The sequence below is a fragment of the Coenobita brevimanus genome, chromosome 93 (genome assembly GCF_032717465.1).
Source record: "Coenobita brevimanus isolate Jiangsu-jjx chromosome 93, ASM3271746v2, whole genome shotgun sequence".
Classification (NCBI taxonomy): domain Eukaryota; kingdom Metazoa; phylum Arthropoda; class Malacostraca; order Decapoda; family Coenobitidae; genus Coenobita; species Coenobita brevimanus.
The window spans coordinates 36,398,415-36,423,779 of NC_137046.1; the positions used below are offsets into that span (position 1 = coordinate 36,398,415).

General features: G+C 41.2%; 1 protein-coding gene across 1 annotated transcript in view; it reads right to left on the reverse strand.

Moving 5' to 3' along the window:
- The window catches only part of LOC145412486 (transforming growth factor beta regulator 1), a 44,604-nt gene extending 19,885 nt beyond the window's left edge, over window positions 1-24,719 (reverse strand). Inside the window, exons 1-5 of the mRNA XM_080282369.1 lie at window positions 24,503-24,719; window positions 12,599-12,698; window positions 9,089-9,224; window positions 5,967-6,121; window positions 1,889-2,026 (exon numbers count right to left, since the gene is read on the reverse strand). Coding sequence (XP_080138495.1) covers window positions 1,889-2,026; window positions 5,967-6,121; window positions 9,089-9,224; window positions 12,599-12,697 — 528 coding nt within the window. The 5' untranslated portion in view covers window position 12,698; window positions 24,503-24,719. The remainder of the gene's footprint in view (window positions 1-1,888; window positions 2,027-5,966; window positions 6,122-9,088; window positions 9,225-12,598; window positions 12,699-24,502) is intronic.
- Window positions 24,720-25,365: the final 646 nt, after the last annotated feature.

Consider the following 25,365-nt stretch of genomic DNA (forward strand, 5'->3'; position numbering starts at 1 on the left):
ACCTCTCCACCCCATCCCTTCATCTCATCCTCGGCCTCCCCCTCCCTCTTCCCCCCTCCACCTCACTCACATACACTCTCTTCGTCAGTCTTTCACCCTCCATCCTCTCCACATGGCCAAACCACCTCAGTGTATTCCTCATAACGCTTCCTATCACATCCACATCCACACCACAACGCTCCTTCATATCCTCATTCGTCAGCCTGTCTCTCCATGTGACTCCACAGGCTCCTCTTAAATAACTCATTTCCACTGCTCTCACTCTTGACTTGTGTCCTTCCAACAATGTCCAAGCTTCACTTCCATACGTTAGAGTCGGTATCACAATACAGTCATGTAGTAACTTTTTCACTTCCATGCTCATTTGCCTGTTTCTTATCACTGCTTTCAAAGAACCAGCAACCTTTCTTCCCTGCTGTACCCTTTCAAGCACTTCACCCTCCAAACCTCCATCCTTACTCATCACACACCCCAAGTACTTAAACGTACTCACATTTTCCAATTCCTCACCATCCAACCTCGCTGTACATTCACTGACTTCACCTCTCTCAAAGACCATCACTTTACTCTTCCCTACATTCACCTTTAGATTCCGTTTCTTACACACTCTCCCAAACTCATCCACCAAGCCTTGCAGCTCCCCTTCGTCTTCACTCAACAACACAGTATCATCTGCAAACAACAGTACAGGGAGTCTCCAAACACTATCCTCTCTCACCAGGGCCACTCCAACATCCACTACCCTACCTTGTACCTCTTTTATTACCCCATCCATGTACAGATTGAACAACCATGGAGACATGACACATCCCTGTTTCAACCCAACCTTCAAAGACAAAAATTCACTTAGTTCACCATCCACACGCACTGCAGCCTTAGCACCATCATACATACTCTTCACAGCATTCAACAACTTCCCATCTACTCCATATATTCTTAATACCTTCCACAATCCTTGTCTATCCACCCTGTCATATGCTTTCTCCAAATCCATGAAAGCCGCATACAACTTCTTTCCCTTCTCTAGAAACTTTCCCACCTGACTTGGGAATATTTTCTGAAGCATATGCCACAAATGATACACTTTACTGTTTTTATGTAATCAATAAATAATGAATCTTGCATACCTCGAAAGGGGTTAATCGGGATTTTCCTCAATAAGTCATTCAATTTTTGAAAATCTAGGCAGGCAGCTCTACTGTACATATTCTTGCTGTGTTTTAAGGGCTGCGGAGAGAGGACAGGAGAGACTTTAAGGAGAGGAGAAAGGGCTTTATAGATGGGAGAGGGGAGCTCTAGAGAGTGAAGGAGGATCTAAAGGAGTGAGAGGTGAGGTTCTAGAGAGGCAAAATACGGCAGAGAAATAAGAAATACTGTAGTGACCTACCAGAAACAGGCATCTGGAATCAGTCTCTCACTTCAACTGCTGTCAAGTACACTAACTGCAGTGAACTTACTTCCGGTAATTTGGGAAAGTCCCAGTTCTAGCAGCAGCCATTTAGTACTGCACAACAGATTTTACTTGCTTACACTATACTGTACTAAGGAAGAGTGCTGAATTACTTGCTTACACTATACTGTACCAAGGAAGAGTGTGAATTACTTGCTTACACTGTAATGAACTAAGGAAGAGTGCTGAATTTAGAAGATGACCTTTGCTCCAGCACTCAACCCATTAACTACGACATACTTTTGATTTTTTTCTGACTATTTTCAGATAATTTTACTGGCCTCATGGGTACAGACTTTATAAATCTAGGTACAGACTTTATAAATCTTTTCACCATCAGGGTGTTCACCTACGATTAATAAAACTGAATGGTGGTAGCAAGAACGAATTACAAATTTATTTTACCAACCTGAAGGGATTAAAACAACGGTTACTAACCTTGGTGGTGAGTTGGCTATGGCTGTCAGTGGCTGTCTGGTGGTGCAGGAGTCGCTTTAGCAAGAATATTCGCTCCTCAGCTGCCACCACAACCTGCTGCTGCACCTCTGCCACTTGGTCACAGAGTGCTGCATTCTCCTGATATTCAACCAATGAAGGTAATATCAGAAAAACATAGCACAAAAGATGTTGTTAATTCCAATTTACTTTGGAGACTTGAGACTTCACTCATGAATGGAACTCAGTGCTGTAATTTAGCAAGCAAAGGCCGATCAATATTCTTAACAAAACTGGAGTGGAAAAATTTGCCCATTATCAATATCATTTCAGAATTAGCTTATGCTTTACAATAAACACACACTGGTAAGAATTCAAACGGTCATTTCCAGAACTGTGAATCTATATTTTAAACAAAAACTAACATCCTTAAACATTAACAGCAAACAGTATTATTAGAAACTAACAAAGTGAATGTCATGTTCACCACAAACAGTGACAGGAACCACTGCACTATCCATATTCCATTCTGCTTACTAGTTAGCACTGCCAAGAACATTTGGCTTGAAATAAGTGGCATACATGCTGTGACCACATTTTAGTTACATTTTATTCATTAATACAATCTGTTTTCATATTTCTGCATTACAGTACTCAATACTGACCTTCACTGCACCGACTAACTTAAAGGAATGCTAAAACATAAGATGATGCAGATGACTTTTTGGTACAGTACAGAGTCTATTTCAATGCAGAGTTATGTCTGATGGCGATTTATTATTCACTTTTTTATTTTACTGCTGTAACCAGGAACATGATTAAGGAGAGAATATAACTACAGGCTTACAAATTAGTCATGATCTGGTATACAACTGATCACAATAATAATTGATGAAAACATATACTATCCCCCGTGTTGGGTGTAATGATAGCAAAAACTGCTTACAGGCCGTCCCCATTATAACAATGAGATGCATTTGGGAAAACCCATTGATGAGCCGGGGTATGGTTAAACAGGGACGTTATAACATAGAAAGTATAGGGATGCATTTGGTAGCCTTGGGATTCCCCCCCCCCCCAGCCAAGTCCAAAATCCACCCAAATGAGTCCATAAACAAGTTTCTAGTTCACCTAAACCCCCAGATAGCATTAAAACAAGCTAATCTAAGCCTAAGGGCTGTTTATAACTAACCTAAACCCAAAAACAAAATCTGAAAATAAAAAATAAGTCCGCAAAAAAATTAAACTTCGTAAACTGTACCCATAAATCTAAGTCTAAAAACAGTTTATAAATCAAACTAAACACAAAATTTGTGTCTAAAATATCATCAAAATCAGTTCAGAAAAATAAAAAAATTGGATAACCAGGAACTGGCCACTGATAGGCGGGAAAAGGTGATAATTTTTTCGCATCACTAAGGCAGGGTACTGCATAGCAACAGATCGTATAGCAGGGTAAACCTATATATGATTTTTGCAATGGCCGAATTCAAGGATCCTGAGTGGACGCATGCCACTGGCACAGGCCAATAGTCATACGTCTGAGCTAAGGTGGTCACCCCATATTTACATGTGCTCTGAAACATCATCGTCATTGCAAAATAACATCGTAAGTGTGTGATATTATGCGAAGATATAACTTTTTTGTGTGTGAAATACTGAAACTTGTGGTTTGGAACACTACACTGCTTTCCTGTCACCTCACCGCACCGCTCTCCTGTCACCTCATTGCATTGCTCCCTACCTGCCACACCGCTACATTCTCCCTCGACCTCAACACTTCATTCTTCCCATCGCTCATCACCTCTTCCTGATGATGTAGAGTGATTGCCCAGGCCCTTCAGCTGTCTCCCAGCTTCAAAGGAGACCCCTAGTGATGACTTTGACTGGCATATGACAAACTTCAAGTGGGTGACAGATTTATTATCTTTTTATTTATTTTTTTTTTAAAGGCTGTGGCCTTTGACCTCTAATGTATCCTCACTGAACTCTTGTGAAATAAACGTCGATTTACGACTTATCGGTATGCAATTAGTTTTTACTTGACGTAACCCAATCGTGAATCAAGTCATGACTGTACTAGGTACTCAGAATGGTCACAGAAAAAATCTAAAAATAAAACACTTACATTTAGTCGAAGAACAGAGGGCTTGGTTTGAAATGGACAGGACTTAAAGTATCATGATTATCCTTAGACCATCCTTAGACCAAAAACTGTCCTATCATAAAGAACCCTTTTCATGACAATTATTATCATAGCTGTAGATTAATAATAACAATACACAAAAAACAATGAACACAGAAGAACTGCATATACTTAAGATAAAAAAGACTAAAGGCAATTAAAAGTTGTAGTCAGTTGCTTCCCCAAATGGGCCAAAATGTAATGTGATAAGAACTGAAATGTTAGTTTTCCTTTAAGGTTACCCAGTAGTCACATTAAAATAATTCATGTTATTTTCTATCAGATACATTAATGTGAAGCTACAGAATGTGGTGAAAGTTTTTGGTGTATCAGACAGAGCCATGATTCTGGAGGCTTGAATGATGAGTGAATGGAAGCATGGCCTATTGGACTGGCAAACTTTGGCTGTCTGGATGTTGATACTCCTCACCCTGCCCTGGGGTGGGAAGGTGGGTCCGGAAGATGATGATGATGATGATGATGATGATGATGATGATGATGATGATGATCTGAATGAGAACATACAGACATTCCCATGCTCTAACCACCCATAAACATTGCCCAATGTGTTGAGGATGTTACCATAATATTCAAACATTACATCATTGGCATATCCTGTACACTACAACAAGACTATCTTAAATACTTCAGGCATGGGTCAAGGATAACACGCTGAAAACTGGTTCAGTCAAATTCACCACCACACTCATCACTAGGAGTAATCATGAGCACAAGTACACCCCTTACATCACACTTAACAATGTACCAGTCCCACACACACACTCCACTAAGATCTTTGGAGTGACAATAAGACATTGGCCTCATCTTCAAGGACCACATACATCAAGAGGTGGTGCACCCCCAGACTCATTGCACTCAGGATAATTACAAAGACAGACTTTGGGCAACAAAAACAAGTACTCCTCCTATTATGCAAAAAATATATTACCGTAGATCAGTGATGTATTATGTCTCTCTAGCATAGGCCCCTACCGTATCAAACAATCACAACACCCTGCAGACTATATAGAACAACACTCGATGCATCATCACCGGTTGCACCAATACCACTCACACAGCTCACTTATATTTTTAAACTAAAATCCTCTCTGTACAAAAATATCCTGATATGAGAGGAACACAACTCTATGCTGCAGCCTGCAATGACACACAAAATTCCTATCATTTATATGACACAGGGCTACTATGCACATAAAATATCATCAAACATTACCAGACTCTCTTCAACACAATCCCACCTGAAGACATTCCAGTACTAGTAATGAAGAAACATTTACATGCTCATTTCACACATACAAGGCTATACAACACCTAAATCAGAACACAACACTAAATTCCCCCCTCTCCCACCACATCCACCCATTACAGGTATCCTTAAATCAGGTGATCAAGTTCACCTAGCAAGGCTTTGATAAGTACATCACTTAGTCCTCCTCAGTTACCAGCAGAGATCTGGGTTGGGTGGAATCAGAGATGACACTTGTCCCACTTGTAGAAAAGGCTCACACAACATAACTCACATAATGGAGCAATGCACAACACATGTTACACTAACTTCTGTAATTTTAAAATGTTTGTTGGCACTGGCATTTGCCTGGGAAGGCACCATAAGGCGTTAGTCGTCAGGGATGGTGAAGACTAAGGTTTAACTGTACAACAAGAATGTATGCCTGACAAAAAGCAATGCACCGTGGTGAAAAGATTTTAAAATATGGCCATAAGATCCTGCAACAACATCAAGTGTAGCTAGGGACCCTATGGGACAACCTCATAGGGGCAGTTGCTTACCTGCAACTGACAGTCTGCTGGGCCAGACAGAATGCAACTGAGCAACAAAAACAGTGTAATGAATTATGGTATTATAAGTTTACTTACATAAACCAAGTCTTTTATGACACGCTTGAGGTGTCTTAGTTTGTGCTTATACACCAGCTGCTCCTGAGCCTTGTGTCGGGCCAGTCGTTCTGCAATGGCAGGAGGGAGGGAGCTACCTCGTCCTCGTCCCTTATCATTGTATCCTTTGCTGCTTCCTGTAAGCATCAGTAACAATCCACTATTGTTCAATCTAACCACCATCATCAGTGATTCTTATCATTATTTTCTGGCAACTGCCACATGATTTTCATCACCTGAGGGAAACATTACTTTCTTACAAGTTTTGTACAGTAACTTCTCTGTGTACTGTACTGCACTATAATTACCAGCAAAATATGACAACCAAAACTTATGTACAATATCTACAACATACTGAGAAGAAACTTAAGCCATAATTTCCGTTACCACATACAACAAACTAACAAGTACTGTACAGTATATTATTATCATATACACCATCACTACCCTATCTCAATTTTCCAGTAGCTAATAAAATGTAGAAAAATAAGAAAACTATCAAGAGAGTGCCCAGTATAAATGGGTCCAACACTGATTCACTCATTTTAAATTCTTTGAAATTCTTACATCAAACTCATAGGGAAACCATGCATGCAATTATTTTTTTTCTTTCATAAATTTCATAAATACAGTACCTATGAGAGAATCCTTATATCAACTGTCTAGTTAAAAATATGTATAACTATTGTTATATGCAATTGTGTACAGTGGGCTCGCCTACTGCGCGTGAATCGCATTGTGCACGAGTGACCAAAGATGATAACCAAAAAGCTTGACTGGACGAGTTTACCTCACAAAACGCGAGGTAGAGGCAAGGAGTGGCTCAAAAATGCCATTTTCCATGAGTACGCGACCCCCACCCCCACACAACGCGCCAAGTGACCAAGAGGCTCATGGGGAAGATGCACAAAAGGAGTCTACGGTAAGATCTCGCCAATAACAACTTCGACAATAAAGTTTTCGGCAATAAGAGTAGGTTAGAATAGATACCCAGTTTTTATAATAATGACAGTTATTTTGCAAATACAGTACCAAGTTGTTATACTAGCAATACGTCCATAACAAGACAGGAAGTGAAACAGATAAGCAAGAAGAGATGAAGGAAATTGCCGAAAATGTGAGCAGTGGTGAGGAGGAGAGGGAGGATCCTCCCCTCACCACCTCCCCTGACTTGCCCGCCGTCATCCCCTCCACCTCCACTGCCCCACCTGACTCACCAGCCGCCTCCCCTTCCACCTCCACAGCCCCACCTGACTCACCTGCTTCACCTGGCATACCGGCAACCCCCACCATAATGACTGCTGCTGTATTCTGGAAGATATGTAACATTCGACAGGCCGTGAATTTCTTCATCAAAGCCTGGAATAATACAACACTGGCAACCGTTAAACAAGCATGGTGCAGCCGGGGTGGCAGCGGGGGCACTTTAAGTATGTTGCCGCGCCTCGGAACCCCTGTTATTTAAGTCCATCAGGCCTGTTGTCTACTGTTGTTAAGGTGACTGCCCATGTTTTTGTATTGTAGCTATATCTGTGGTACAATGTTTGAAAAATTTGACCTTTATTATGTCTCTAAGGGCCAAAAAATGTCCAAGTATGAGGGGGTACTGCTCATATGTTATTTTTCCCATAAGATTATGTATTCTCAGTGAGCAATTTCACACTGCACAAGGACCAGGACCACCCAATCTCTTGCACACTGTGCGAGCCCACTGTATATGTTATTTTCCACAACAAGCTTAGAAAACTTTCTCTGTCTCTTTCTTTGTAATTTCCACACCTTTCAACATGCATGAGTTTGTTTTTTCAATGGATTTTCTTCAGCTTTATGTCACTGACAAACAATTTGTAAATTCTTTGCTAGGTATCTTTCACATTCCTAATTACACTCATGTCCCTCCTATTACCATAATAAGAACATATCTGAAGAACTTTTGTTCCCTACTAACTCGAGTGTTACGATCTACTGTCCTTCTCAACCCCTAACTGCTGGGTGTCGGTATGGACCGAAGCAAAAGAGGTGGTGGAAGGCCGCCAGGTGTCAGCAGGAATCGCAACTGTTTCCCGGCACAGAGTAAAGTGGACACCACTTGATCTCATCACCACGAGCTAGAAAGAGACTCCCGTCAGTTGAGCCAACCATACCTCAGTCGCCTCTGTGACTCTGCCAGGTGTAAAACGATATTTTCTTAACCCTTCTCATTCGATTGCGTTCCCGCCTCACATGGACACCTCATCCATCCCTGCCAAGTCTCTCTCCAAGGATACTACAAAAGGACTCTGTGATAGTGCCATAGGGCATGCCTTGGATGCCACTGTGTCTGGTTTATCTAGTAATGGAGAAGTTATCACGTTGAGGGCGAAGTCAAAATCGGGGCTGCATGAACACATCCTACCACTCACACCAAAAATTACTCCTCTTCAACACGTCCTTACTCATCGACGCGAAGACCTACAGACCTGGGGATATTTTTCATTCGCAAGGATACTTTCATTCACAAGATGAGGAGTTGTTGAGTAATATGGTCTTTAATTTGTTTCCCTAACTGCTATAGTTTCTGAGATTTTAAGGTTTGAAAACAGGCTATTTTCAGAACGCCCGTAGAGATAGAACAACCACGCTATAAACACCATATGATTGGTACCATGTCTGAGGCAACCCCAAATTCTAAAATCCTTTCTCTTTTATTATTTCTGGTACCATAAACACAACTACCATGGATTCCATGAAATCTCCAACACTTTTCCAGCAAGTCCATTCAGGTTGTCACCAAGCACTATCATGTACAGTACAACATTCATTGTTCACTCCAGCCACAATATCCACAAGTTCATCCTTGACCTCCTCACTCAGTTCACACTGAGGAGCATATGCAGAGATCAGTCACAATGCTCCCAACTCCCATCTTCATAAGAATTATCCTCATATTCTATTTCTTCACATCAAGGACACCATCCACCAAATAACACTCTCACACCACTGATACTGTATATAAGTCATCACCACCATAAAAACTTATATCATTCCGTTATTCCCTTAATCATCCTTTGGTGATCCTCTCCCTCTAACTTCCTGCAAAGAGCATGCACCATAAATCAAATTACCAGAAGAGGTGTTAGCTGGTGAAGCCCTGCCTGGGACAGATAGAGTAGCAGCCACTGGGACAGTTGCTGCTTCTGTGGTGGCTGTTGATAGGATGCCGAGCATATTATCCTCCCTGTTACTCTGACCAACACCAACCTAAGTGAAGATCCATTCACATTACAAAGGAAACACAGTAAGGCCTCACTATATGTCAGTTTGGTAAGCGATAAATCAATAGAATGATGAACTAAAAATTATATCCAGTTTTGTGATAAAGGTGGGAATTTTCTCTTATATGATAAAAGCGGTGGTCATGTACAACAATTGCAAGAGTAATGTACATGGGACATTCCACACACGCCGACAGTTAGACGTTTGAGCTAAAATGGCTGCCCAGCGTTTACATTCACTGATATAATTTCCCTTTCATTCAACTTCATGCATACAAGGCCACTGAAATACCACTGCTATTGCCAAATAACAGTGCAAGTGCACAATGAAGAGTGCAGTGTGTGATGTTAAGTGGAATGACAACATTTTGTGTGTGAAATACTGAAAGTTATGACTTGGAAATCATGTTTGGCAAGGATGCTACCCATAGTGGAAAGTGTGGTGCTACCAAGGGTCCCAAGGGCAATCTTAAAAAGGTGAGGTTTTTGAGAGTTTAGGTTACCTGGTCCTTGGGCCTTTCCTTGTCCCCACTAAACCCATGTTATACTGACCTTGGTAAATGATAAACTGATATGCAGTGAGTTTTCACTTGACATAAGCCCATTGCATCCTGTGGCCTAACTGCACAGTACAGAGCTACTAACTTCTTTGTACAAAAAGATAGAATATGAAAAAAAAGCATGTAGACCAAAGAAGGATTGGTCTGTTAAGTATACTGCATATATCTAGAATGGTACACAATGTTAATATATAGAGGATGCAAAACAACTCAGAAAAATTAATGAAGAAGAGAGAATCAGGAGGAATGGCGCTCAAATAGCTCCAGTGAGGTTGTTTGCACAGAATTACTGTGTGGTTAAGAAGAAAGCATCTGGAGGAGTGCAGCTCAAATACTATGGTTCCAATGAGGTTGTTTGGAAAGAATTACTGTATGATATTAAAAAACTGCATGCTGCATTTAAGGATGTGATGAAAGATTATGACAGATTGGATTCAGAGGGATTCTGAAAAATTAGGCAGAGTACAGTGGAGAGGATGGGGGATGACAATTGCATGCAGAAAGTAAGAGGTATTAGTGTTGAGGGTAGGTTTGTGAAAGGCAGACTGAAAAAGACCTAGGATGAGGTCAAAGAGTGTTATCTCAGGGATGGGGGACTGAATATGGAGGCTGCCAGTAATCGAGCAGCATGGAGAGCTGCCATTAGGTGACGAAGGCCGATGCATGCAAGCATGTTGGAGCCTTTATAAACCAAATGAACGAAACAAGTACTGAGCACACAGTACATGTACATAGTAATAAAGGGGGGTTGTTTTAAGTACTGGTGGCAAATAATCCTAAAAGAGTAGCACGTGTATCGAGGTGAGGGAGAAGGTTTGCTGTTCCTATTGTTATTGTGATCCTACGCTCATCTGGATTTAAACTGGTGGACTGCAGGAAACTGGCCACTTCATCTGAGACTCCCATCACATACTGATGTTATGAAGGAGGATTGCATTTGGTCTGAATGTAAGGTTCATGAGTATGAGTTACTATGTTCTGATATCAGGTGCTGCATTACAGTCGGAATATAAGAGATCGTTTGTTGAGAGTTGTATTTGTGTTGGTAACTACCAGCAATGACGGAAAGGAGGGTGATGGCCAGATCACAATCTTGCTAGAGGCATTCGTGTCCCTCTAGGAAGGGCAATTTTTCATGGGACAAATGTCAGTGGGGATTCAAGATGTATGCTCTACGGTTGGGGGTTTTGGATGGCTTGGTGGTTGTATCTGTGTACATATTTGTAAACTGTAGTGTTGACGGTGGAAGAGGAACATTGTTGAGGCATTCTGTATAGTGTTGAGAAGTTGTCTGTTTTATATTTCTTTGTGGTGGTGGTGGATGGAGGGGGGAGGGGTTGCAACATAAAGTTACAAGGATGGGATGGACTGTTTCCCTCTCATATTCATGTGGTTCTTGACTGGGAGTGCTTTTGTTCATGGTGTAAGTGCTCTATATTTGTGGTCTTTGTACACAGCTATTATTATAGTCTCCATCATGTGCTGCAGACCATACTGTATTTGCCCAGTTTGTCTCTTCTTTCTTCCAAACACTTATCAAACTGGGTGCAATTCCATTATTTCTTCATCAGTTCACTTCAAACTTGACATGTGTTCTTTGCGCAAGTACAACAATATACTTTTTTTTTTTTTTTGTAAGGCCTAATAAAGAGTTTTATGAGGCCACAGGTCAACTGACATATACCTGTATATGTGAAATGAGGCAACATGAAACCACAAAGCTTATCAGTTTTGTGAGGAGGTCTGAAAGTTTATTTACTTTTTTATGTACCATCCTGAATTCCTTTTGGAATATTGACAATTTTTAATTCTTAAAACTTTGTTCTTTGTTTTTTTATAAGCTTTCTATTTTCATGGGTGTTTGGGCCTGCATAATTCACTGCCCAACCACAAATTTTGAATGGCCAACCTAGTTCAGCTGATTGCTAGCCAAGCTGCAGTCTCCCACAGAGTCCTTATGAAGTCTCCTGACTCTCAGGCCTCTTTTTAGAAACTCACCCTTTTCCTTGGAATGCTGACATGTGCACTCCCTTCCCTCTCCAAGCCTGTACAATGCTACACTCAGTTGCTATCAACAGTGTCAAGTTAAATGGGCCCTATATCTATATGTTCATCAATCAAGCCTTGAAGATGTTCAGCTCCACTTCACATATACTGTACTGCATCTTCAACCATGGGCACACACTACATTCAATACAGGTCTCAGTAAGTCATAAGAATCCTCATTGTACAGTATCTGAACAAAGAGACAGAAAAGCACGTAAATGCCTTCTCCAATTGTTTTCATTAAATTATTAAAGTCATTTCACTTACTGTACTCTATACCATATACACTGACCTTTATGATGCATGAATGACCTGTTTCTATCATTAACTGATTATGTTGCCATAAATCATATGCAGTAGGTATTACCTGTTTTGTTAACTACCAGTATATCATTTCTGACTTATCATTCAGCATACTTGTTGCATTATTTTATTGAAATACTTTACCTCATTAGTCATTTATATTGTTGTAGAACTCAGCCAGCCTAAAAGCGGTTCAGGTAATTTTGTAACACTACATACTGATCCCTCAGTACCCATGATTCTTGTACACTTACGGCTTCCAAACAAAAATAAGTGCTTCACGTGATTTGGCTGCTTTTGCAAAGCCTATGAGGTAGAGTTTGCTGACTATCAAATAAAAAACAAATAAATAAGAGGGAGTGAAATCTCTGTCATATGCATCGCATACACACAGCACACTAAACATACTTAAATATACTGCTCAGTAAAGCATTCACAGAATAAAACTTACTGTGTGTGTGGCTTCCAATACCCTTCCACCCCTGCCTCTTGCAGAGTCCATGCTGGGTCCAAGTAGGAGATTCTCTGCTGTGTTCCATACTGATGACATTCTGGAAATTACAAGGAGTCATAGTGAGCAACTCTACAACAACATTCAGTCGCTGCAGTGCCACTTCTGCAGATGAAGGCTCTGCAGTAGCTATATGAATTTATGTCACACTTCCTACAATGGTAAAATTGCAAATGTGCTCTGAGCACTGATGAATTCCTTAAGATGAAGTGGTACATTTGAGATACATAAGATTCGTTTATAAATGCTCAAACATACTTGCATGTATTGGCCTTGGTCACCTAACGGTGGCTCTCCACACTGTGCCATATGCACATTGCCCATGTACCCCTTCATATCCTTGAGCTGCTTCACCCACATGATCATTTATGTCCCCACCCAAAACTACAATTTCATCTTCCCCTATACCACCAACCACACATATCAGGCCATCCCTGAATCTATCTTTTTCTACATCATCCAGGCCAGCCTATGGAGCATACACCAATATAAGCAAAATCATGAGTTTACCAAAAAAAAATTTCATTGCTATAATTCTTTCACACACTTTCATTACATTCATGACACATTCCACCCACTTCTTGTCAACTAGCACACCCACACCACCATATCCACCTACACTTCCCTGCCAATATGACTTATACCTACAGTCCCATCTAACAATTGTTCTAGCTGACCCTCCCCTATACCCACTGTGTAATTTCATTCCTTCAGGCTTGCATTTTACATACTGCTGTTTTTTTGTCATAGTTGGTATATAAAAGGTCAAGACGAAACACAGGCCCCACCCACACAGCCTCCAGTCACCTTACCATGACAGCCACAAAGACATCCATCTAAGCATGCTTTGGCACTGCTACTGCCCCACCATCATACATTCAATGGTAGGGCAGCCTCCTGGGGTGCTACTCCCAGGTTTGAGTCCTTCCTGTTGAGTGGAAGTGACAGCCTGGGAACCACAATGCCCTGTTCCCTCTGGCACAGATATGAGTCTCAGCCCTATCCCAGCCCAAAGCCACGCAAATGGAACCCACCCCATGCCTCTTCTCATATCTGCAAAGTTGTCCAGTTGCATGTCCTTGCTGGTGTCAACCAGTGTCACAACAGGATACAATATGTGGTATGTAAAAGTGCATGTAGTGTGGTGTATAGCAGACAATTAGAGAAATATGTTTGGGACAGTAAGCTGGCCTATTCTCTGTGTTGGTGACAAAATGAAGAGGTCAGCAAATGGGGATGGTCAGGATAGTTCTGAGGGCTAATGAAACATAAGCTCCAGCTCTTCATATCACCAGTTTTCCCAATCTCCTTGGGAGTATCATCCTGATCGGCTGGTGCTACAGCCTATTATTACTACAGATTATTATATTACACCACAGAAGTACATACATACATCCACGCATGCATGAAATCATATGCACACATGCATGCGCACGCACGCACGCACACACACACACACACACACACACACACACACACACACACACACACACACACAATGCACGCAATCATACGCACGCACGCATGCATGCACACACACACACACACACACACACACACACACACACACACACACACACACACACACACACACACACAGTCAAGAACTAACTGGGTCAGAAGAGGCAAAGGCTATGTTAGGTCCTACTAGACTGGGTGTGATAACATTATAAGACTTGGAGCTTTCAAAAACAGACGTTCACCACAATCATATTTACTTATTACTCAGCATTTTACACAGGCTAATTATTTCAGAAGCTAAATGAATTACTGTAGTCTCCCAGAAGTGAGGATGAGATAAAGCAGTGGGGTTAAGAGGCATATGAATGAGAATTGTCTGACATAGAGAAAGGCAGCCTGATGGCAGAGGACAGGGTGACATGGGGGTGATTTTTTTTTTGTGGCCACCCATTCCAAGACTATGATGTCTAACAGTAGATGTAGCTAGATTTTTTTTCTTTTATTAACATTTAACCACAGGGGTGCAGGTCTCCTACAATTTCCTACTGAAATGGGTCCTCCACAGGTTATCTGCTGTTTTGTAGATTGCCACATATACGAGTACAAGGCAATCATAAAGTTTTACCTCCGAAGTGCATAAACACTGATTACCTATAGTATATCAAATGTAGCTTACCTTTTTCCAATGAAGTTATCTTTTAGAGCTTAGATTGTTGCAAATCTTTCCTATTTGTTTTGCTTTTGTTGCAATATTTATTTGCCTTACTGATGTTAAGTTAGGTTCATTACGTTACGTTTGAGGTGAGACTGAGTTTTCGCCTGATACGTACGGGGGGCTTCACCCCCCATTAAGTTGGGCATGGATAGGTTAGGGTTGGAAAAGTTAGGTTAGATCAGGTTGGCATGGTTAAGGTATGTTAAGTTAGATCATTAGGTTTACTGTACCTTTAATTGGCATAATTATGGTTTAAAAACTGAATACTCAGGACATGTGAGTAAGTCTGATGCACTGATGTGTCCAGTCAACAAGATCATCAGTAAACATTGCCACAGGTGTCCTGGCAGCTTCCTTATGTACAGTACAGTACTGTACACCAAAATCCATACATTTCATTTTTCATATGCCCTTTTTGGAATCTAAATCACCATGGCACTATTTGCATTGCATACTGTGCCAAAATTATTTACATGAATATTAAATGTGCTTGGAAAGAAAATTTCAACCAACTGCTGAATAAATAGTCTGACTGGAACAGTGAGTTTGGAGACAGCAGATCCTGTGTTTGGCCCTTGGCCTATGGTTAATACTGGTATTGCAGGCAAGGCAATTGAGAGAAAGCAGTCACTGAAGGCTGTGGGAGTGTCTGGGTTGACTGCTGTGATGCTGAAGGTCTCTGGAGATGTAGGAATTGGTTTCGTTACAGTACTGATTTAATAAATTCTATTATATCAGAACATGTTGTTCCACATGACTGGGTGAAGAGAGTGAATGATTTTACTGGGAAGGGTGACACCCTGGAAAAGGGAAATTATTAAGGCATAAGGCTCTTGGACCAAATAATGAGGTATCTGTAATGGAAATAGTCCTGGAAGGTGTGATAAAGGACAGTGTGAATAGTGATGAGATATAACACTGATGCATGCCAGGCAAATGGATCAGTGATTCAACATCGGTATTTATTGTCCAACAACTTCAAGAATACAGTATATATAGGTTAGGAAAGAAATGGGAATTTTATGGAGTTTATTTTGTTTTTGGTGATTTGGAGAAGGCTTTCGACAGAGTGCCCAGGAAGATGAAGTAGGCTATGAGAAAGCTTGGGATTGAGGAATGGCTGGTTAGAGAGGTTATGGCAATGTTTGTCAGGTGCTCACCTAAGTGAGAGTGAATGGAGGTTTGAGTGATGAGTTTTTCGAGAATGTTGGTGTGCATGAGGTGTTAACTTGAAACCCCTTATTACAGGTACTCATCCCCGCCCCAGAAGGGCTCAGGGACAGGTATTGTTTTCACTCAGTTTGTCTGTATGTCCGTCTGTTAACAACTTTACACGAAAACTACCAGTGCGATTTTGACTAAAAATTGTGGGGATGATGAGCTATGACCTTCTGATCACCTGACTGAATTTTGGGCCAAATTGGGCCAAGGCCCAAGCTGTAGGCCCAAAAAATGTAAAAAAAAAAAAATAAATAAATAAAAATAAAATGGGGAGGGTAAAAATTGTTTTTTTGCCATAACTCCTTTCAAATTCGTCATATTGACATGAAACCAAAACTTAAAGGTGCATCTTTCAAATCTGCATCCTATAACATGCCTCATTACATTAGTGGGGTCACACCCCTGTTAGCAGTAGGGGGGGCAGTTTCAGGTGAGTCGGGCCTAAAATTTCACACAGGCATACAATAATCAATTTTCACCTGCTTTACTCCAAATCTGATATGTGACATCTTTGACTAGATATCCTGTTGTGTTTATATGTCTGCACTAAAATGACTTCCACAGATGGGGTTGCTGTGCCTTGGCACCAATTTTTTGTTGTTTAGCACAGCACCTGAAGCACTCTCACTTGACTTCAGAATACCACCATGGGAGATGTTGTATGCTGAACGAGAGGGTAGCAGAAGAAAGATTTAGAAAGTGTAGAGATGGAGTGGGGTACAAGGGTTTGAGAGTAAACATGGGTAAAACGAAAGTGATATTAGGCAAGTGGTGGTACTGTCATTGCAGGAGTACAGCCATGCACAGTTTGACACAAGGGTGTGGGAAATAGGTCTATTTTGCGGAATGTTTGTTGATAAAGTGGTTGCATAAGAGATGTGTCTTTGTGGTACAAGAGGTAGGCTGCAAAATACTATAATGCTAATTCTGAGTGTGTGGTATGTAAAAGAAAGCATATAGAGGGAGAGAGGTGGGAAAGGAATAGTCTTGCTCGAGAGTCTCTTGAGTGTGAGGTGGAATTCTGTTACTTGGAGACATGATATGTGCTGAAGGGGGGGATGCAGCTAGCCTGGTAGCATGGGAACAGAGTGGCTGCAAGAGGCTTAGGAAGTTGTTGCTTCTCTTGACACTGAGAAGACTCTCCCTTTGTGCTATGGAGTCCTTGAATGCAACATGTATTTAGAGTGTAATGCTGTATGGTAGTGAGGCTTGGGCAGTAATCCAGTAAAGGAGGAGAATATTCATTGGCTCAAATATACAGAGATGAGACTGATCAGGTGGATGTGTAGTGTGTCCTTGAATGACAGACCTGGAGGTGGGGGGGGGGGGGCTGGATTGTGAATGAAGAGTTGAGAGGAAGGATGGGATCTGAATGTATTAGTGATGTGATGAGAAGGCGAGAAGTAGACTGAGTAGGGCTGCCATATCTGAACTGTCAAAATACTGGAAACCTCCACTGAAACCCATGCTCCCCTCGTCCCCCCAACACACATTTTGGGCCTCTGACGTTCAGAAACCTTAACATACAAACGCACGCACGCATGCACGCACGCACGCGCACACACACACACACACACACACACACACACACACACCAGTACTGCTGTACTGTATCACAATATTTAATCTTTTTACAATATAATGAAAAACAGGCAAAGTACAGAATTGGCTAGATTATGACTGAAAAATGCTAAAGTGCCTTAGGTGCAGGATAAGATCATAAGAATAACAAATGCTACAGTGTAAAAATGAAAACCAAGCCAATACCTGGGTGCAATTACTGTACCATGTATTTTATGGCTATAACAGCACTATGGAAGGAACAAAAAAAAAAAAAAAAAAAAGATCGTGGCTGAACAACAGGAAAAGGTGGGACATTTTAGCTACCTGCTAGCACTAAACCAGCCAAGTTGGCAACACATAACACCTGACAAAAACAATGAAGGCCTCTCTCTCTCTCTCTCGTCATTTGAATGTAATGGTATACTGTATCAACTTTTCGAGAAAAAGGGATGGAAGCTGAAAATCCGGACTTTTGGAGAATTTTTAAAATTCCTCCTGGACAAAGATTTTGACACCTAAATGCACGACACGTCTGGGAAAATCCGGATGTATGGCAACCGTAGGACTGATATGGCTTAGACATGCGGAGAGGATGGAGGATGACAACTGGGTGTGGAGGGTGAGATGTATGAACACCGAAGGTAGAACTATGAGAGGCAGACTGAAAAAGACCCTGAAATAGAAAAGCTGCTAGAAATTAAGCAGCATGGAAAGCCACCATTTGACAACCAAGGCTAGCACATGCAAACATGTTGGAGTCTGTATAATGAACTGAAACAAAACAAAATGAATATCAGGATTGTGAGTATACAGCTACAATCCCTATACTCTGGATGTAAAATTTTACTGGCTGTTCACACAGTATAAAGCAACTGTTTTCCCATTATTACTGCAAGTTCTTCATAATCAATTTACCATACATAGTTGTTAGATTTATTTTTTCTTGTGTGTTGCAACAAAGTCCTAAAACCCACCAAGGAGTCTATTAGCAATTAACTGAAGTTACTGTAATGTAATCTGAATTAGGTTGCAGTAACCCCAAGCTGGGTCAAATTAAGCCCTGGTTAGGTCTAGGTTTCGTTAGGGCAGGGGGTGTTTGGATGGGTTTCTTTATATCAGTGCCAAAACACAGAAGAATGGGCACATGAAAGAGGTTAGAAATTGGATAACATCATTAGAGGAAACAATAATCCTTCACTGGAAGTAGCCTAATTGCATTCCAAAAGAAAATCAGAAGCATATGGAAAATAATCATGAAAATAAGATGGTAAGGCATTTTTACTGCTTACAGTAATTCAAAAGGCTAGTTTACCAATTACAGTATTATTCATACCAGAGATGGCTGTTAAGCAATATATAGTACGTTACATTTCTGTCTATAATCACATATGATTCTTTTAATTTTTTTTTTTTTTTCCCCAACCATCTGAATTGGGGGAATAAAAACACATTAATCATCCAGAGAACCCCCGACAGCAGATACTAGCAGCCACAACAAAACCACTTTCAGCTACTTTATCTTTAATACTGCTATCTCCCAAGTATGGTAAATTATTACCTTTACATGGAAATCATCCTGGGAGAAACCAGGAGCCCTACATTATACTGCACTATGGTACCTAAAATTCTAAGCAAAATTTTTTCCAGAAACATTCTATGGAAATTAACAGCTTCCGAAATATTAATTACACTAGTATAATATACAGTAAAACCTCGATATAACGGACTTCAACAGACCAGAATTCACTTTAATCAGAATCGAGGAGCCGACCGGACTAAATTCTTGTATAGCGGAAAAAGTTAAAAAAAGCCACAAGTGGTCCTGACTGCTTGACCACTTCAGCTATGTTCACCACAATAAGGTCTATCTATCTATCTATCTATTGCCAGACGCCTCAATCCCGTTTGGGGTGGCCACAAACAAATCGCCTCCAAGTCGCCCTGTCCCCCGCCATTTCACTACCCTGCTCCCAACTCACACCCCCCTCTCTCATATACCTCTCCACCCCATCCCTCCATCTCATCCTCGGTCTCCCCCTCCCTCTTCCACCCTCCACCTCACTCACATACACTCTCTTCGTCAGTCTTTCACCCTCCATCCTCTCCACATGGCCAAACCACCTCAGTGTGTTCCTCACAACGCTTCCTATCACATCCACATCAACACCACAACGCTCCTTTATATCCTCATTCGTCAGCCTGTCTCTCCACGTGACTCCACAAGCTCCTCTTAAATAACTCATTTCCACTGCTCTCACTCTTGACTTGTGTCCTTCCAACAACATCCAAGCTTCACTTCCGTACGTTAGAGTTGGTATCACAATACTGTCATGTAGTAACTTTTTTACTTCCATGCTCACTTCCCTGTTTCTTATCACTGCTTTCAAGGAACCAGCAACCTTTCTTCCCTGCTGTACCCTTTCAAGCACTTCACCCTCCAAACCTCCATCCTTACTCATCACACTACCCAAATACTTAAACGTACTCACATTTTCCAATTCCTCACCATCCAACCTCGCTATACATTCACTGACTTCACCTCTCTCAAAGACCATCACTTTACTCTTCCCTACATTCACCTTTAGGTTCCGTTTACACACTCTCTCAAACTCATCCACCAAGCCTTGTAGCTCCCTTCATCTTCACTCAACAACACAGTATCATCTGCAAACAACAGTACAGGGAGTTTCCAAACACTATCCTCTCACCAGGGCCACTCCAACATCCACTACCCTACCTTGTACCTCTTTTATTACCCCATCCATGTACAGATTGAACAACCATGGAGACATGACACATCCCTGTTTCAAACCAACTTTCAAAGAGAAAAATTCACTTAGTTCACCATCCACACGCACTGCAGCTTAGCACCATCATACATACTCTTCACAGCATTCAACAACTTCCCATCTACTCCATATATTCTTAACACTTTCCACAATCCTTGTCTATGACCCCTGTCATATGCTTTCTCCAAATCCATGAAAGCCGCATACAACTTCTTTCCCTTCTCTAGAAACTTTTCCACTAAAGATCGAAGAATGAATATCTGATCTACACAACCTCTTCCCTTCCTAAAGCCTCCCTGTTCTTCTCCAACTAATTTCTCTGTTCTTTCTCTAACTCTGTCTATAAGTATCCTACCATACACTTTTCCTATTATACTAAGAAGACAAATGCCCCTATGATTACCACACACTTCTTTTTCCCCTTTTCCTTTGTACAAGGGAATAATTATACCTGACTTCCAATCCTCCGGGACTCTACCTTCCTCTCAGGCCAATCTGCACATCTTCCACATCCATTCTACTACTATCTCTCCCCCATGCTTCAGCATCTCACCACACACTCCATCAATTCCTGGGGCTTTCCCCGATTTAACTTTCTTCATTGCTTCCACAATCTCTATCCTACTGATTTCTACCTGTCTTCTCACCTCCCTCCTTCTCCCAGCCATTCCCCAGCCACTTATACTCGCATTACTTCCATCCTCTACGTTCAACAATTCCTTAAAGTGTTCTCTCCATCTGCTCACTTTTTCTCCCTTCTCCACTAGTAATCTACCATGTTTATCTTTCACTCCCCTGCTAACTTCACTTCCACCCTGTCTTACTCTTTTCACTTCTCTCCAGAACATTTTCTTACAGTCCCTCCACTTTACACTCAAATTCCTTCCAAATTCCTCATCCACTCTCTTCTTACTCTCTCTTACTAATCTTTTCACCTCTCTCTTCCTTTCCACATATAACTCTCTCTTCTGCCTCTCAACTTCTTCACGCCCCTATTTCTCATCCATTCATTGTATGCTTTCTTCTTTTGTGCCACAGCCTGTTTCATCTCTTCAGTCCACCACGCTGTTCCTTGCACCCCCTCCGTCTTCTCTTCCTTCCCACACACCACATCACATGCTGCACATATTTCTTCTGTAAATATCTTACACACACCTTCCACGTCTCCCATCTGCTCCAATTCATATTTGCCCAATCGTTCCTCCACTTCTCTCTTATACTCTGCCTTTTTCTCATCCTCTTGTAACCTTTCCACTCTCCTTGCAACTACTCCTTCCTCTCGTCTTTCCCTTCTTCTATTCCTCCATCTTACTTGCATCCTAATTCTGGCCACCACCAAGTAGTGGTCAGAAAGGCCACTCCCCCAACCTCTATAAACTCTTGCATCCAATATACATCTTCGCATCCTTTCATCCACACACACATAATCAATCATTGCCTTCCTTTCATTCAGTTCACCACCCACCCTTCTCATCACTTGCCATGTATACCTGTGGATCATTTTATGCCTGAAGAGGGTATTGGCTATTACCAACCCCCTCCCAGCACAGATGTCCACTAACGCACTCCCAATCTCATCTATCTCAGCAGGCACACCCCACTCACCAACTATTCCATCCACCTTCACATTACCAACTTTACCATTCATATCACCGATCAAAAACACTCTCTCATTCCTTCCAAACTTTTCCATGCACACTTCCACATTTGTCCAGAACTCTTCTCTCACTCTTCTAGCACGATCTTGCGTTGGCGCATACACACACACAATCGCCCACATTTGTATTCCAACTTTCAACTTTACCCACACAATCCTCGACCCAACTGATCCATACTGTCTTATGCTCTTCTTCCATCTTTTACTCACAACTATACACACTCCTTCCTTTGCCCTCTCATTCTCATCTACTCCTGCACATATACCCCATCCATACTCCCATTCTCTCACACTTTCTCCTCTCCATTTTGTTTCAGTTATTCCACATACATCCACTTTCGCATCCTCAAGCACCTGGACAATCTCTCTCTCTTTCACCTCATCATTCGCTCCTCTTACATTCCATGTACACATTACCAAGTCCTTTGTCCGGTCCTGGGTCGTCAACGTTTGGTCAGTCCTTGTCCGAGGCTTCTTGTTTGTTTTTTTAGTTAGTTGTTTTCCGGGGAGGGGCACTAACCCTCCGCCAACCCTTTTAGTCGCCTTTTACGACAAGCAGGGATACTGGGGGAGTATTCTTGAAAACCCCCCTACCCCCAGGGGGGCCACAATACTGTAAATAAAAGACATGTTTATCAGTGTCCAGTACAGTATTATTATATATATTATACCATTTGATTACTGAAGTGAATGTATACTACCATACAGTACTGCAATGGTAGTGAAAACAGTTTAAAAACCATTGGTGCAGTTTGGACTATGTCTGATATATCAGAAAAAGTGCAGGTTAGCAGGGCAAAATCCAGATGTCGCTTTTATCGGAATTTCGCTTTTTTCAGAATGGCTTGGGCCCCATTTAGTCCATTATAATGAGGTTTTACTTAGCTATGTACAAAAGGTTGGCATGGCACTCTCCATTTTTACCAGGAATGAAAAAGTTAAATCAATCTAATGCCACATTACCTAACCTCAGCCAAGCCATAAAACCTTATTATTGTCTGGGAGGGGTACTGGAAAATAGTGGCTGAATATATATTCCAAGGGAAATTAAAATGCTGTCTGTGGTATGTTTATAAAAGAGATGCTGCTTTGAATTACTGGCTCTGTAATGCAGACCTATTGGTCTATCTATCTATTGCCAGACACCACAATCCTGCAAAGGGTGGCCATCTGACACTGTGTTAGTTGTTTTACAGGGAGGGGCACCAACCCTCCACCAACCCACTTGTTGACATGCAGGGAGCACGTATGGTTTGGTTATATGGTTACCACCCAGCGTTGTAAATGGTTTCTTGGCTTACAGGAAACCATTTGGCTTGTCACTCAATGTAAAGCCACCTGTAAAGGAAAGAAAAGGAATAAGAAGTGACAGGAAAGATAGGAGAAATAGGAAGAGAGGAGGGCAGGCACAGAAAAAGAATGATAAAAGCTAAGGAAGTAGGCAGCACTACATCAAGTGAGTGGATGATACTTCCCAGAAAAAAAAAAAAAACAAAAAAAAAAAAGCTCTTCCAAATCATCCGTTCTCCCTGACTAACATCCAGGTAAATGTTACAGAACTGTAACACCAGATTCCTAAGAAATAATAGTGTGAATCAATTTGTTGCACAGACCTATGCTGACTTTGTTCTTTGATGTAACACCAGATTCCTAAGAAATAATAGTGTGAATCAATTTGTTGCACAGACCTATGCTGACTTTGTTCTTTGATGTTTCTTCCACAAATAAAAAATAAGCGAGATATTGTGGAGTCATTAATATGGTGTAAAGGCTTTATAAACATTAACCCCATGTTTTTTTTTCTTAATGGTGAAAATAAATACAAACAAATGAATTTCAAGCAATTTTAGGCATTAACCTACCCAATTATCACAACCTACGGTACGTACCCTAGATCCATGTCATTCAAAGCTGTCCAAGACAAATTTCCAATCTTACTCTAAGGTGTTCATGGAGATCATCTTGATTCCGATTTCAAATTTGAAAACATGTGACAAACCCACTTCCAGCTCTATGACTGGCTGAATCAGTACCACAATGGACCAGCATAAACAAAAACATACCGGTACTGCCTATGACTATAATGCAACACCAAGAAGAAAAAACACATCACTTATAATGGACGAAACTTACGCAATCCACCAACACAGGCACACATTAGAGACCCAACAATATCTTACACAGTTTTAACTTGTGACAGAAACATCACTGAAGAAAGCTGACTTAGAACTGTGCAACAAAATGAATCATATGGCATTATTTTTTGGGAATTTGGTGATTTGGTTTCACATACATTATCCAATATCTGCACCTCTCTTATCATATATGTTAAACTCTGCACCTACCAACATTATCTTCGATCTAGCCAACCCATTCACCAAAATTAGCTCACAGTTTTATCATTTCTTCTGCTTCAAGTTAACATTATGGAACCTCACCTTATTGAATACTTGGTAATGAGATAATAAGGTTATATGCTGATACTCGTCAGCGACGCACGAATTTCCTCAAGCATATGACAGAAATATGGTAATCGTCGAGGCATCTGTCCTGGGGTTCACATGAAGGCTTTTCTACAGGTATTCTGGCATGTGAATCTGTCCATTGAACAGCACAAAACTGATGAATTTTGAATTTCCTGGTACTGGTCTTCTACTTGGATTTCAAAGACGAGATGCTTAGAATGATGGCCGAGGAAAATCTCCTAGTACTACGAATAATGTGATGTGATGTCGAGGTGTTCCCTTACCTCTCAGTTGTTTACACCGGCTGCGAGATCATTCGGTATTGCTGACGATTCGGCTTTCCCCGTTAAAAGAGGGTTCGGTTCGGTTCTCCATTTGAACCTTTTTCAATGGTCTCTCCTCATGCTCATGGTAATCATTGTGACTGAGTTTTGTTTGACTTTCTCCACCTCTTTTTCTCGAAGGCCACCGACTGTTGGTCCCTTGGTTTTTCTTTGCCAATATTTTTCAATCTGTGGTGTAGCCTACTTGGCAGTGCGGTTTACGATAAACCGAAGATTCTGCAGGTTTTATTAAGCAAGACATTTTGTAAATAAAACATCCTTTTACAGTGCTCTGACTTCTCATAATGTAGCAGAAAAGGAAGGGTTACTTTTCGTCGGTGTAGCAATCGAGAGGTTCATTTTCCTCTATCATTTTACACACGTAGAATGAATACAAAATTCCAATTATGTGGAGTCGACGTGGAGGATCTGGAACACTGCACAGTTCCAATATTTCGGGAACTCTCTCAACCATTTTATTAGTACTGAAGCAGGGTTACAGTGATGATGATG